The sequence below is a fragment of the Festucalex cinctus genome, chromosome 1, assembly GCF_051991245.1.
Source record: "Festucalex cinctus isolate MCC-2025b chromosome 1, RoL_Fcin_1.0, whole genome shotgun sequence".
In the NCBI taxonomy this organism is placed as follows: Eukaryota; Metazoa; Chordata; class Actinopteri; order Syngnathiformes; family Syngnathidae; genus Festucalex; species Festucalex cinctus.
Window position 1 is genome coordinate 55,125,637 of NC_135411.1, and position 15,264 is coordinate 55,140,900.

At 42.9% G+C, this 15,264-nt stretch overlaps 1 protein-coding gene across 1 annotated transcript in view; it reads right to left on the bottom strand.

Annotated features, from left to right (window-relative positions):
• Nucleotides 1-12,642, bottom strand: part of LOC144001141 (SH3 and cysteine-rich domain-containing protein 2-like) — a 36,399-nt gene extending 23,757 nt beyond the window's left edge. Inside the window, exons 1-2 of the mRNA XM_077495196.1 lie at nucleotides 12,465-12,642; nucleotides 7,895-7,969 (exon numbers count right to left, since the gene is read on the bottom strand). Coding sequence (XP_077351322.1) covers nucleotides 7,895-7,969; nucleotides 12,465-12,527 — 138 coding nt within the window. The 5' untranslated portion in view covers nucleotides 12,528-12,642. The remainder of the gene's footprint in view (nucleotides 1-7,894; nucleotides 7,970-12,464) is intronic.
• Nucleotides 12,643-15,264: the final 2,622 nt, after the last annotated feature.

The window sequence follows — 15,264 nt, forward strand, 5'->3', positions numbered from 1 at the left end:
TGGATGGCAATTAATGAGTTAATTGTCAAAGTTAAAGTGCTAAAGGTACCGTAAGCTTGTATGAGATTGTTATGGAAGAACAAGCTGGTTGACAAACTTCTAAAGCTCTCCCAGAAGAGTGGAAAGTGTCCTAGCTGCAAAAGTGATGCACATGTTCCTCCATTTTCACTTCCTGGAGGTGTCACATCCACATACTATCACACTCCGTTTAAAGCCAGTATTGTTGCAAACCAGGGCGAAACCAGGGAAGCCAACAGCCTCACACGAGAAGGGGTCACGTGTGCAAATGGCCTTTTCTTGATGGCGCTGGGGCCAACGTCGTTATCATCTATCAACAGGCTCGTAATCTGATGGGAGGCGGTGTGAAGCAGCATCAAAATGTGGCGCGTGTCACACGTATTGACAAAAAGCAGCCTCGTTTGCCAGGCGAGGTCTTGGATGATGGATTCCGTAAACTCACGAGAGAGAGGCCCCAACAGGTCGCATCGATCCGGCAAGATAAGCAGATTGCATGCACCCTTTGGAGAATTTGCTAATGCTACTTTATAAGAAACGTTTATATATAACTGTAGATTTACATATAAACATATTTACAAGATCTTTTTTTATTATTAACATATATTGTATGTGGGGAGTATTGTCGATTTGAAAGAAGTGTTTAAAGATGAATTTCTGTTTATCTTGAAACAGACAATGTTCTATCCTACTCAATTTACTGTGCGGCGAGCAAAACTCGGCAGCTTTATCGCACTTTACATTTGTGTATTGAAGTCGAAGTCAATTTTATGTAACATTTTTGAAAATGTTGGTAGCAGTGTTTATTTGCAATAGCTGCATCCTACTATGGAGCTGCTTCTAATGTTTCGGGTGTAAGCTAATGTAAAGGCGCTCTCAGTCCATTGTGCTTTTTAAAGCACCATGTTTGTGTCTGTCAATTAGGAATAATGACTGCAGAACTGGAGTGCGCGTCTCAATTACAATTAATCGAATTGTCGGCGAGCTGGCGACAGAGCAGAGCCTTCCGTTTCACCACCAGCCCCATCAGTTGAGGTCATCGGACGTGAACATTGTATGTGACAGTTCAGATGAAATGCATCCATCCATCCATCCATCCATCCATTTTCTTGACCGCTTATTCCTCACAAGGGTCGCGGGGGCTGCTGGCGCCTATCTCAGCTGGCTCTGGGCAGCAGGCGGGGGACACCCTGGACCGGTTGCCAGCCAATCGCAGGGCACACAGAGACGAACAACCATCCACACTCACACGCACACCTAGGGACAATTCGGAGCGCCCAATTAACCTGCCATGCATGTCTTTGGAATGTGGGAGGAGACCGGAGTACCCGGAGAAGACCCACGTGGGCACGGGGAGAACATGCAAACTCCACCCAGGAAGGTTCGAGCCTGGACTCGAACCGGAGACCTCAGAACTGGGAAGCGGACGTGCTAACCACTCGACTACCGTGCCAGATGAAATGCATTAGCTCATTAATGTTTTGCACCGAGTAACCCTGTGGACCGCCTTGCAAGGTGCACAGTGCTGTCAATCATTACAAAGACCATCCTCACGACAAAAGAATCCGCAGACCTAGAAAAGCAGATTATTCTCATACACACTCAGCCGATCAATGCGTCATACAGCAGGTATAATTCAATGTTAAAGCTCCAGTGTGTGGCTCTCTGCCTGATATATGATACAATATACGAAGTAGAAAGCAGGGCAGCCGGCAAGTCGTCAAACAAACAACACGCTCTGCCCAATAGTGTTACTTTAGTCAATTAAAACTAAACAAAAATAATTTCGTCAACGCACGTTTTTCACCGGACTAAAACTAGACTAGACTAAAACCCTTATTAAAAATAAGTGGGACTAAATCAGTATGCATTTTTGTTGACTAATGAAGATGCGACGAAAATGTACTTCACATAATAAAAACTAGACTAAAATCTATGGACATTTTAGTTCATGAACAAAAACTTGTCAAAAATCTGTCACTGTGACACTATCATGATGTGACACAGAGACACACCCCCTTTCAAATATGCAGCTAACGAGTGCAAAACGCACAAACAGGAGGTGAATTCACGGTGAAAGGTTAAAAAAAAAAGAAAAAAAAAAGTAAATTAGAAATATAACATTAATCCAACGGCTATAACGTTCAAACAATAATGTTAATCCGACCGCTAAGTAATGCTGGCTAACTTACTAGCTTGTAGCATGGAGGCATAGTAGCCACTTGTTGATATACTGTAATTGTGTGTCAAATTATTTTCATAAAAAAGATCAGAGAACAGTTTATGTGAAATAGTTTTAGATCCGAAATGTTCAACATAATTTGTTGACAAAAAATATATACAGGGGTAAAATGATTGTCCTGACTAAAACTAGGCAAATAAAATGATTTTTTCTTGGACTAAAATAAAGTCTAAAATGCTAGATTTATAGTCGACTAAAAATGAACTAAACAAAAACGGGATGAGGTTGACTAACTGATAAAAACTAAAAAGCGTGATTAAAACTGGACTAAAACTGAGACTAAATTTTAAAATGACGGATAAAATTAATTAGTGTTGTTCCGATACCGATACTGGTATCGGCAGAGGTGCCGATACTGCATGAAAACAGTGGTATTGGTATCGGTGAGTACTCACAAGTAACATGCCGATACCATTAATTCCAACGCTATTATAGGATTTTGGATGCAGCATCTTGTGTCTTGCTGGTGCACGACATTCACTGGTATGTGACATGTTCACTGCATGCCGATCTAAGATATCCTATTGGCCCTTGAATGCTCTGAACCAATGGCAGGACAGCTTTTTCATGTTGAGGAAAAAAAAACTTAAGTATCGGTATCGGCCGATACTGCAAAGCTGGGTATCAGTATCAGTATCGGGGGCCAAAAAACGGTATCGGAACAACACTAGTGTTAACACTACTGCCCACATGCAAAGTTAGAAACTAAAACGTTTGGCAATTTAGTGTCATTCATACGTGGTTCAAATCTGGGAGCAATTGGCCAAAAGGGGTGCATATTGATTATTATGCTAGGTCTGATGTGTACAGTTGTACACAAAGAAGTTCCATTAGTTTTCACCCATGTTTAGACCCTCAAAAACAGCATAATTTTTCGTTGTTAACAGCGAATAGCCACGGCAACAGCATACGACGAAATAAAAAGCTTTCAATAGTTTTTCATCTTCAACATCCCCCGTAGGCAGTACAGTATCTTGTTTTGAAATATCCTGGTCAGAACCATCAAAAAGCCCAAAACAGGTCACGATACTGCCTACGGTCTACGATGAAACATGCAAAGCCTGAAGACAATCTGATACATTCTGTAAAAGGCCCCTAAAAATGGCAACACGTCCTAAAGTACATCAAAATGGTGAGGGGTGCTACTGAAAAACTTCGGAAAAAACAAAAACAAAAAAACACTTCAACGCAAACGAGCCAACTTCCTGATTGTTTTCTGGCAACGCCTCTTGGGATTTCTTTGTGGGTCCACTTGTGATAGACAATTTCAGATAACTACGTGAAACTGGCTTTGGGGGCTACGTTTTCAGATAGATGCTACCTACGAAAAGCCACTCCTTCAGTTTACAACCAAAGAGATCTTGTGTTTTGGGAGAAAAAAAAAAAAGTCTGTTTTAGCGTTTTCAGTAATATTGATGCTGTATTTCTTAACAATATGGTGATTTTTGCCATATCATACCAAATGATGACAGTAATATCACATCGTGAGTCTGTTTAGATTTTCGTTATGTTAACATCACATATCAGAGATGATTACGGCACAATTGCTGTATCATGATACCTTAATATACTCATTTAACTCAGTTCAATTCATACCTCTGACAGTATCAACCATGATGCACAATAAGGACTTTTCTGACACTATCAAACATGGACAAGTGACTTGAAATCCAATGGGAGATTATTTTTGAGCTAAGGAAATATATCGATAATGTATCGTACTGTATCGTTGCTCATGATACAGCATCAATCATGGTTCTTCTATATTGAGTAAAAAGTTAGCAATATTGCAGATACATTTTCTGGCTTTCCTTCCAATATATTGATTATCACCGCATCGTAAAAAAAAACAGACGATGGTGATAGTATCACACCGTGAGCCACACTCTTTTCCTTCCGATTCCATGACTAGGACCTGAAAAAAACTTCAAAGGAGCTCAAGGAAAAAGAGCGCGGTGTAATTTCGGGATGCAATCTTTCACGCTCTAACTAGGCCACCTCATCTCAAGCGGGAGGTTTGTGCTCATTTCCATGAGAATCAAACACTTTCCTTGTTTTACTACATCCGGGGGCACTTTTGATTGGGAAGCGTAGTTTTTAATAGCGTTGGACCACCAATCAGCACTGATCAGGTGTTTAATTAATGAGGCCCACTTGAGACACCGTCTTTTTGACAGACTTCTCTATCAAGTGGCAGTGGAGTGTGTGATTTTGACATGAATCAAAATGCCATTATTTATTTGATTGATAATTGTTAAAAGTTGTCTATTATTCTTGATTTTTTTGTAAATTAATGGCCTCGAAACCCCACAAAAAGCTTCTTTTTTTTTTCTGGAGCTATTCGTCACCATCCAATGAGAATGCGACACACAAGATCAAGCAGCCATGCACACCGGTTGAAGATGAGCACAGCGCTATAAACAGCAGCGTGAGTCGCTCCCATTGTATTCCAACAATGAACTAAAATAACAACAATGAGCAATCGGTCGTCGGCGTCTGCCAGCCTTGGCAACGCACCCGCGGCAGGGGAGAGGAGAGAAAAGGCAGTCTGGTTAATCCTCCGCCTCCTCTTGACATCTGATAGTCATCTACAAAACGTGTCAACTGCGCCGCGGGGGGATTTTAGCGAGCGATTGTGATCATTGCGACATTCCCTGTCATCTGAGTCCAGTTATACACGGCATACATATGCATACAATGCGTGGATGAAAGCGTACAGATAGTCAAATCATTTGGAATTCAAATTTTCGAAAACTACGTGTATTACAGTATATCCTCTGTTAGTACAGTCAGCATCAAGTCAGTGTGTGTCAGAAAGACGAGGGCCAAAAGGCTAAAAGGGAAAAAGTAAAGGATGCGGATCAGTGGAAGCAAACACAGCGCAAGCCTTCATCCGTCCATCCCTAGATCGATCTGGAGGCCACTGATGAGTATGAGGATGAACGCTTGTGATGCAGATCAGCGAGTCGTGTGAGTGGTTTTGTCAGGGAATGTCAGCGCACGGCAGCAGATGGTGAGCAACAAAAAGCTGGACGCCGTCACTTGGAAGCAACGAGACACTTGTGCTCATCACGACTACTACATTAGTAACATGCATTCGACATACTGCATAAGGCATCGCATGATTGTTTTTTTTTTTCTTTTTTTTTAAATTGTTTCTAAATTCGACATGTTGAATTGGCGTCGGGGGATTTGATCATTATGATTGGCTGTTAGCTAGCAAATCAGCGCACGGGCAAGAAGAGGAAGTGACGAACGTGGATAAACCGTACGATGGAAAACCTGGACCATTTTTTTTCCCCCGTTCATTTTGCGCATCGTCACCCTGCTGTACCCTCCGCATTTGAACTTACAATGTCTGTCTGGACAGAAGATCGGGATGATGACTTTGTCTCTTTGGTTCAAGATAGACCGGTATTGTATGATATTAAAGGTTTGCCGACAAAGGTATGAAAGCCAAACTATAGCATGACATGGGGACGCGACTGGATATAACAAGTAGGATTTACTCTTATATACAATACTGTGCAAAAAGCCGGAGGGTTTCATTCACATGGGAGGACATCATGAGAGAAATAGTAACCGGTATTTATTGTTTACGTTTTTGTATCCTGCCCCCGTAAAGAGTTTTCCGGTTGCCTTTAGGAAAAATGACTACTGCCGCCGATGGTAGGGACGGGAATTACTTCCTGCATATGCGCTGAAGGTACGTAATAGTCGGGGTCGGACGGTGTGTATTTATGTCATTTTTCGACGTGATGTGCCGACGCCTACACATTTGGTCAACGTCGGATTGGTGTATCTATCATTATCCTGAGGGATTATCCTGTGGTGTGGGGGGTGTTAAGAATGATTTTTCATACTCAAATGCTCAGAAAATTGTTAACTCATTTGCTCCCAATAACGTATAAATACGTTTTTTTTAATGTTCTAAGTGTCCCAAAGAAGTTTTTATACGTTTTTATTTTTTTATTTTATTTTATTTTTTTTATGCTAGAGCGTACAGAAGGCTTTGATGCAGCCTCTCAACTGCAAAGAACGGTTGCAGAAATGGTAGTTGTTACACAAACGGCCAGCAGGTGGCAGCAGAGCAAAGGAGATCAACCGGGGCCATCTAGAAAAAAAGCTCAATTACTTACAATTTTAAATGGATTTGTGAAAACTGATTAAACGTAGCTCTCTTCTAATGCTAATTGCTGCAAAACGGAAACAGATAGAAATATACTTTTTCCTGATTAAAGAAGATACTTTAATCTTTCTTTTGATAGGTTCCAAGCTTTTATAGCAATTGAACACAATATTCTGTGGGCCTTGCAAAATCAGTCAAAATCCAGTAAAACAGCCGGGAGCGAACGGGATTGCTTCTGTGAAAATGGCTGGGAGTGAATGAGTTAACGATCATAAAAAATTCAACCTGTTCAATTTCTTAAACTTCAAACAATGTAAATACATACCAAAAATCGGGACTGATGTAAGCATTTTTAAATCTTTCTTTCAAAATCAAAGGCCTGACTTGGATTTTTGCAACTTATTAGCTCAGGTGTGCTAAGAATGATCCCGCTGCCCCTTCTAATAAAAATCAGGAAGTAAATCCAAAAGATTATCCTATGGTGTGGGGTGTGTCATTTTTAAACTTAAACCGCGAGGGAAAAAAAACTCAAAAAGTGTTGATACTTGCTTTTAATTGGATAACGACGAAAAGACATCTGTAGTTTGTACAAATCTTCTAACTAATCTAGACGATTGACAATTACAAGTTTACATCACAAGTCAAAATGGTGTTCTCATGCTGCATTAGAGGAGGGTTTGAAGTCGGATTTATACCACTTGGAGTGACCTGGTTCCGCCCTCAAAACGTTTGAGGTAAATGTAAACAACAAAGATGGCTGATTCCGAAAAACTCTTTGTTGTTCTGGTTAATAAAGTCAATCCAAATTTCCTTGTGTCACGTGAACATATGTCTTGTATTCACATTTTCCTCACTTTGAGGTCTGAAATGGCACAATCTGAGTGGGATATATATGATTTCCTACTTTTATCGAATGCACTCAATGCAGCATTTATCCTATCCGCTCATTGAAAAGCATTGGATTTTGGATTGCTGTAATTTGATTCGTGAGGATTATTTTGATTTTTAAAAATGTGATAAAATGTTGTTTGACAATATGCCAAGTGGTTTCAGACAAAAGTGTATTATATTGCCTGTGCATGTGTGGAAATGAAGCATGCATTGTGGCAATATCAGAAATGCCCGGATGTTCGGATTTGTCACTCCTCATAACGCACAAGCACACACACTGGACGGATGCAGTGTGTGTGCTGTGCATGCGTGCGTAAGACGCCGGATCTCATTAATAAATGCACTACCCAGATTTGTGATGTCATCAGTGACCTCTTACATAACTGAGAAACAGGTGGAAGAACACAGACCAGGTAAAACACACGCACGCGCGCTCACACAACTCCGCCTTATGCCACGAGCATTTAGTATTATGAAGCTCTTGTGACAAGTTTTGGCGCATGGATGTCTCTTTACCAATGAAAAATGTAGTGAGCACAGTCCAAAAGTGGCTATCCATTATTAGGATATATAGAAAATGAACGATTCAATATGTGTGTGCGTGCGTGTTAATTTACCTTGGTCGGCAGAGGCTGGCTGGTCAGTTGGAGCTGAGAGTCGTTCTCCATCTCATTAATCTCTGTCATGGCCAACTTGGAGGAATTAAAAATCACAAAAGAATATGAAAAAACACACTTTTAAATCCACATTGTGGTGGCAAAAGTGTGAGCCGGGCGGGAATATCATGCCACGCGTGGACGACGCGTCGAGTCTGGCATTACGCGCACTCACCCCGCCCCCACCAAAAAAATCTGCAAAATGTCACTTAGGTGGATTGAAAACCCTAAAAGAGATACAGCAGTGTCTCGTTCTGTACCGTGGTTTGAGGTGTGCCTTTTTGGTCAGGCACGTACAGCGCGCGTAAAAATGAGTGCGAGTGCAAGCGAACCACGCCCACTCATGCGTGAGAATCGCGCGATTGGCCGGGGTCTTTTACAACCGCGCCACGAAATACCACGCACGCACGCACCCACCAGAGAGAATCATACGCTACTCACTCACCGCCAGGTGGGCTCCTATTGATTTCTAATTTTTAACAGGCTTTCACCTATTTCAGTAACATTATTTTGCAAATTCCCGTGCACCTGTTTTTCACACACAAAAAAAAATCCATTTTGAATGTTCCTTAGTGTTCTTGCAAGAATCCTTTGGGTTTGAATTTTTTTTAAAAAAAAATAAAAGAATAAATTTCCAAAGCATTTTAATGGGCCACGAATAGCAAAAATCTGCATATAACGGACACACATTCAAAGCGTTTCATACTAAACATAAAACAAAGAGATCATTTACAGGCTGCGTATTTATAACAATCAAACAACTTCTCCTTGACAAGGCGGGGTCAAGTAGGACTCAGACGCAGGCGTAAGGTAGGCCACCAAGGCAGCAGGTTTATTTCCGGCCAACAGTGGTCTCCTCTCAAACTGAGAGGAGAACAGGGAGGGGAAAAAGTGGAGAACAAAAAGCGCTCCACTAGGGAGGAAAAAACAGGCAAAAGGTACTGGGGACAACAGAAAGCGCTCCGCTAGGGAGGAAAAAGGGCACAAGGCAAAAGGGGTAACTAAAGGCGCTCCAAAAGGGAGGAAAAGGCACAAAAACAAGGCAAAAACGCTAGGCAACATGAACAAGGACATAAGGACTGTGGACGCTTCCATGCACTGACGGTGACACTTCGGCCACGGAGGGGAGAATGCAGGTGGCTTTTATTGTCTTGGTTGATTGGTGGCAGGTGGACATGATCATGGGCGGGGACCGGTAATTAGTGAACTGCAGGAAGGGCAAGTGACCTGGGGTGCGAAGGGAATCAGAAATTCAAAATAAAACAGGAAACATGACTATGACAATAAAGGCCTGTCACGCAGGTGGCGGCGTGACAGTACCCCCCCCTCAATGGCCGGCTCCTGACGGCCATCCGACTCAAAGAGTCCAAAAACAAGGGCGGGCGGAAGGGGGCACGGAGGTGGGAACACGGCCCACCCATCCGTACAGACAAAAAGCAGTTCAGGAGGGCGTCCTCGACGCCCGACAAGAGAGTCCCAGCGGGGCCAGTCAGGAGGGCGTCCTCGACGCCCGACAAGGAGCAGAGGTGGCGGCGGGGTGTTCGCCGCCAGATGAGGAGCAGGAGGCGGCCGCTGGCCGGGCGCCGCCGGAACTGGTGCAGGCGATGGCGGCCGCTGGCCGGGCGCCGCCGGAACTGGTGCAGGCGATGGCGGCCGCTGGCCGGGCGCCGCCGGAACTGGTGCAGGCGATGGCGGCCGCTGGCCGGGCGCCGCCGGAACTGGTGCAGGCGATGGCGGCCGCTGGCCGGGCGCCGCCGGACGAGGAACACGAGGTGGCGGCCGCAATCCATGCGCCGCCTGACGAGGAACAGGAGGTGGCGACCGCAATCCATGCGCCGCCTGACGAGGAACAGGAGGTGGCGGCCGCATTCCATGCGCCGCCGGACGAGGAACAGGTGGTGGCGACCGCAATCCATGCGCCGCCTGACGAGCAACAGGAGGTAGCGGCCCAGGCGAAGCGGCCAGGGGCTGCGGCGGCAGCGGCCCAGGCGAAGCGGCCAGGGACTGCGGCGGCAGCGGCCCAAGCGAAGCGGCCAGGGGCTGCGGCGGCAGTGGCACAGGCGAAGCGGCCAGGGGCTGCGGCGGCGGCGGCAGCGGCACAGGCGAAGCGGCAGCGGCACAGGCGAAGCGGCCAGGGGCTGCGGCGGCAGCAGACAAGGTTCCGGAGCGAGAGGCTGCAGCAGACGAGGTTCAGGGGCGAGAGGCTGCAGCAGACGAGGTTCAGGGGCGAGAAGCTGCATCAGACGAGGTTCAGGGGCGAGAGGCTGCAGCAGACAAGGTTCAGGGTCCTGAGGCCAGTCCGACCCATCACTCCACTCGCCACGGACCAATGCCAGTAATTCTTTTAGCTCGGCAATGGCTCGGGCGTTGGCTTCAAGCCTCTGCCAGGTCTCCAAGTTGGACACTCCCGCTGGGTCCATGCTGGCCGAAGTGTACTGACAAGGCGGGGTCAGGTAGGACTCAGACGCAGGCGTAAGGTAGGCCACCAAGGCAGCAGGTTTATTTCCGGCCAACAGAGGTCTCCTCTCAAACTGAGAGGAGAACAGGGAGGGGAAAAAGTGGAGAACAAAAAGCGCTCCACTAGGGAGGAAAAAACAGGCAAAAGGTACTGGGGACAACAGAAAGCGCTCCGCTAGGGAGGAAAAAGGGCACAAGGCAAAAGGGGTAACTAAAGGCGCTCCAAAAGGGAGGAAAAGGCACAAAAACAAGGCAACAACGCTAGGCAACATGAACGAGGACATAAGGACTGTGGACGCTTCCATGCACTGACGGTGACACTTCGGCCAGGGAGGGGAGAATGCAGGTGGCTTTTATTGTCTTGGTTGATTGGTGGCAGGTGGACATGATCATGGGCGGGGACCGGTAATTAGTGAACTGCAGGAAGGGCAAGTGACCTGGGGTGCGAAGGGAATCAGAAATTCAAAATAAAACAGGAAACATGACTATGACAATAAAGGCCTGTCACGCAGGTGGCGGCGTGACACTCCTTAACTCTTTGACCGCCAAAAACGTTTAATAACGTTTAGTAAAATCACAATGTATGCCGCCATAAACGTTAACTACCCTTTTTTTTTTTTTTTTTTTTTTTTTTTTTTAAATATATCAGTGGTCAGTGCAACGTCCAAGTGCAGCACAGCTAAGTTGTGAAATCAAAAACACCCCGTAACTATGGCCAGCAGATGGCAGCATTGTATCTCTTTTCAATGCGCTGCGCTGTATGGAATTAGTCAACTCAACTCAAGTTTATTTAACCCTTGCAGCGATAGCTGCTCGGGCCCTAAATAGAGCTGCGAATTACAATGAAACATGATGCAATCTGATGAAAGAGAACATTTTCAAGGCTGACGTGAATGATCAAAGCCGTTGTGACATTAAACCTAATTTGACGGAGCGTCACTAAACAAAAAAAACAAAAAAATAGTATCAAAGTCACTGTTGTGGAGAAAATGTAGCTTTTATTTTCAGTTTTCGTTCAATGTCACTCAAATGACCTATTTTCAAATGGTGATTACTAAATAACGGAATAAGGTAGAAACATACTTTTTTTTTCTAATGAAAGAATGGAATGCGATCTTTCATGTGGTACCCATGTTGTATATGTAGCAAAAGAACACAATATTCTGCTTGCTTTGAAAAATGAGTTAAATTGCTCGAAAACCGCTGGTATTCGCGGGTTGTCTTTTTTGATAATGTGTGGTAGTAAAAGAGTGAAGAATGCCCACAGTAGCTTAATCCTAACACAATTGAAAATGCCATTGACAGGGTCGCATGTTGCATCAATTGTCACAGAACTATCACCATTATACAATGGATATTTCAATTAACGGTTGAGGCGGGCAACATGTAGACAGACAATATCGCATTACTCACATATTCTTTATTCTCTGCAAAAAACATGATTGCTGCCGAGTCACTTGTCAGTTGTGACTCTTATTTTTATTTTTTTATTTTTTTTAAATGTGACTCTTATTTATGTCTGCATGACCAGAGCTCGGTGTATGACTGTATTATACTGCCCCCAGTGGCCATGGTAGACACAAACAGAATGAGCAACACAATTAAATGTGTTGAAGCATGAATAAAGTATGATACATAAACTCTTTAATTATTCACATTCTATTTAAATATGTTATCACACTAGCTTTAAATGTATATTAGAGAGTTTATTTAAAAAAATACAAAAATGTTTTTGGGGGAGGTTGAAATTGTCATGACTATGGTCATGCAAGGGTTATGCTTACTGTCGTGACTATGGTCATGCAAGGGTTATGTGTGGGTCACGACTGTGAGGTCAAGTGTCTGTTTTGAACTGATGTAACCAACAGCTATAGTTTCAACTGGTAAGATGCTATGTGATGTCAGGAATCTTTAATCTCTTTATCTGGTCAACAGCTAATAAGATTCAGCTAACCAACAGCTAATCAGATTCCATGTCAGTCCTGTTACCCACATGTCTAGCCACAACCAATCAGATCGATTCGCTGTCTACATAAGCCTGTCTGAGAAGTGTGTGTTTTTGATGGATTATTACCTCTGTTCCTCTGTGCACCTCCACAGCCCAAGTTAGCTTAGCGTCTCGTGATTCTTGATACATTCTCGTTGTTTCCCGTCTAGTCAAGTTTGTTCTATGCCTCTCGATGTTCTGCGAATAAAGAGTTAAAATCTCACTTGTGTCTCCAGAACCCAACAGAAATAGATTTATAGCGTTTCTAGTCATTTCAAACGGGAAATTTTAATGGAAAAAAATGCTATAACACAAAAACATTCTTCACTATACCATTTGAACTGTGCCTTCATAAACAGGCTAGCACGTTTTACGTACATCAAAATGTTGTGGCATTTGTCAGAAAAACTCAACATCAGTTTACAGTGGATGAAAAATAGTGCATTTTGGAGTTAACAATTGAGAATGGACTGAAGGGAGCTGTGCACGAATGAAATGCCCTCACAATTTGACACATCCAGAGCACCCCTGGGAAATTAAAGCAAAATGTGCTCAAAAAGTCTGTTTGACAAAAAAATTCAAAGGTTTATCATTGACTTTTTTCCTTGACGTCAGAAAAGACTGCTACTTACAGGGCTATCATGTCTATACCAGCATGTATTGACCTGTAAGTCAGCACTTCATGTGTTTAAAAAGGCCAAATGGATGATCAGTGCTTCTGATTTAAAAAATGCTGCTCAGCCGCACACTCCTGGGGTGTGCTCCTATTGATCACTCTCAACCCTCCTCCTTTAGAAAGAAGCAGATGAAAGATTGAAGCAATAAGGTAGTGGACACATGCCGTATCGAGCCAATAAAAAGATACAAACATCAGCAGTACCTCTTCAGTCTTCGGAGAGATGAGATTTCTTGTTGGCCTTCATCATTTCTTCACTTTCTAGAGAACAGTTTGGAACTGAAAACAATGATCTCAAATATTTGTCATAGCCGACACGTGAATGACAAAGACATTTGGAGCCAAAAATAAAACAAAACTAAAAAAAAAAACAGGTCACAAAAAAAATGTATATAGTTAAATATGCATGCACATGAACGCAGGTGTATTTTGAAAAACGGACCATCAGCTTAAAAAACAAAAAGACTCTCCTTTTAACGATGTCACAATGGGCAATTTATGGCAATGACAATTTATTATTCTGCAGTAATAATTAACATCTCAATGTTACTTTTATGAATAAATTTTTGTACTATATCCACACAAATTCAGCTATTTAAAAAAAAAAAAAAAAGTCTTGTCATGTTTATTTATATAGCCCACACAAAAGAGTCACAAAGGATACACAAACCCACAGTTGAGAAATATTAACAATATCCCCTGATTTTTACCCCAGGAAGGCAAGGAAAACCCACAACAACAGAAAAAACCTAACTGGGTCAAATTAAGAAAGTTAAGAGTTACCTTGAGAAGGGGCCGCAGATATGGGAATACCTCGTCCAGGATGACCAGACTGCAATGGATGCCAAGGGTAACAATTTACACAAAATGTAGTGCTATACAAAGACAAGCTTTACCCCGCGGATAAGGTTTCTTTTGAGAAACTACTCCATTGTTTTTTTGCTCGTTAACTTTAAATGTCACAGTCAATGCATTTTTGTTTCTTTTCTTTTAGTGAAAACTCCTATCCAAATGGCAAATGTTTTCAATAAAATGACAGCCAACTCTGATTTAGAAAATTCTTAAGAGGACGGTTAGCATAAACCCTTGTACCTCCAAATCATCACTTTTCAGGAGAGCCCATAAACAAAGAAAGCAAACTATTTTAAACAATTTAGATTGATTATTATTCTGTAAAAATAACACCCACGAGTGTGGACTAACGAAGAGCATATATTTATATAAAAAAAAACATATATATATAAGATTTACCAAATTGTTTCATATGAGGTTACGGCCTGACAGCAATGATATGCATGTGTAAAACCGAGCCAATTGCTACGATGACCGATGTCTCATAATATTAATACCACACATACACTTTAAAGGGTAAGTCAACCCCCCAAAAATTGCCTGATATACTATCATTGAGCAGGAGCTACGTGGCTCAGAGAGTAGATCGGCTGTCTCCCAAGCCAAGAGCCGTGAGTTCGTTCCTCAACCCTTGAGTGGCTTTTAGTTTTTTCAATTCTTTATTTTACTCTCTTCCAAGTGTAAATATTACTCTAAAACTGAGTCTATTTGCTCCACTCTAAATAGAGTCAAATTTACATTATAGTCAGTGAATCACTAACAACGGCCACCCAAAAGGTTTTGAATACTTGTCGGAGGCAAGACAACAATCATGTTGCGTTTCTTTACACAATGACATCGTCCTCCAATGGCCTGGAACGTATATTACATCAAAGTCATGTTTCCTACTTTGGTGCCACGTAAAGGTGTCCTTACAAGCACTGCAGGTAAAATACAAAGTCAAACGAGTGCTGTCAAAAACAACGGTAAACAAACGCCTCATGAGATTTAAACTGATCCTCCTGTGCGCTTAAAAAAGAAGCGTAAAACAGCCGGGAGAATTGCTGCAGGGCGAGAAAACATACATTTGGAATTCTCCTTGCAGCTTTTCATCTTTGCACAGGTTGAAACACTGCTGGAAGAGAGAAAACAGCGTGTCTCTCTTAAGGGGAAGAAGAAAACGAAAGTGGGACACAAAAGGACTCAGGAGACAGGAAAGGGATCGCAGTCACGACGTCGGTCGTCACGGTGCCATCACAGGACTGCAAAGAAAGACACTAAATCACAATACAGCACATATAGAAAGATATAATACTCATCCTAAAGGTGCTCATGACTCTTCAACAATTACCTCTCTTCAATCTATCTTGGTTGCATACA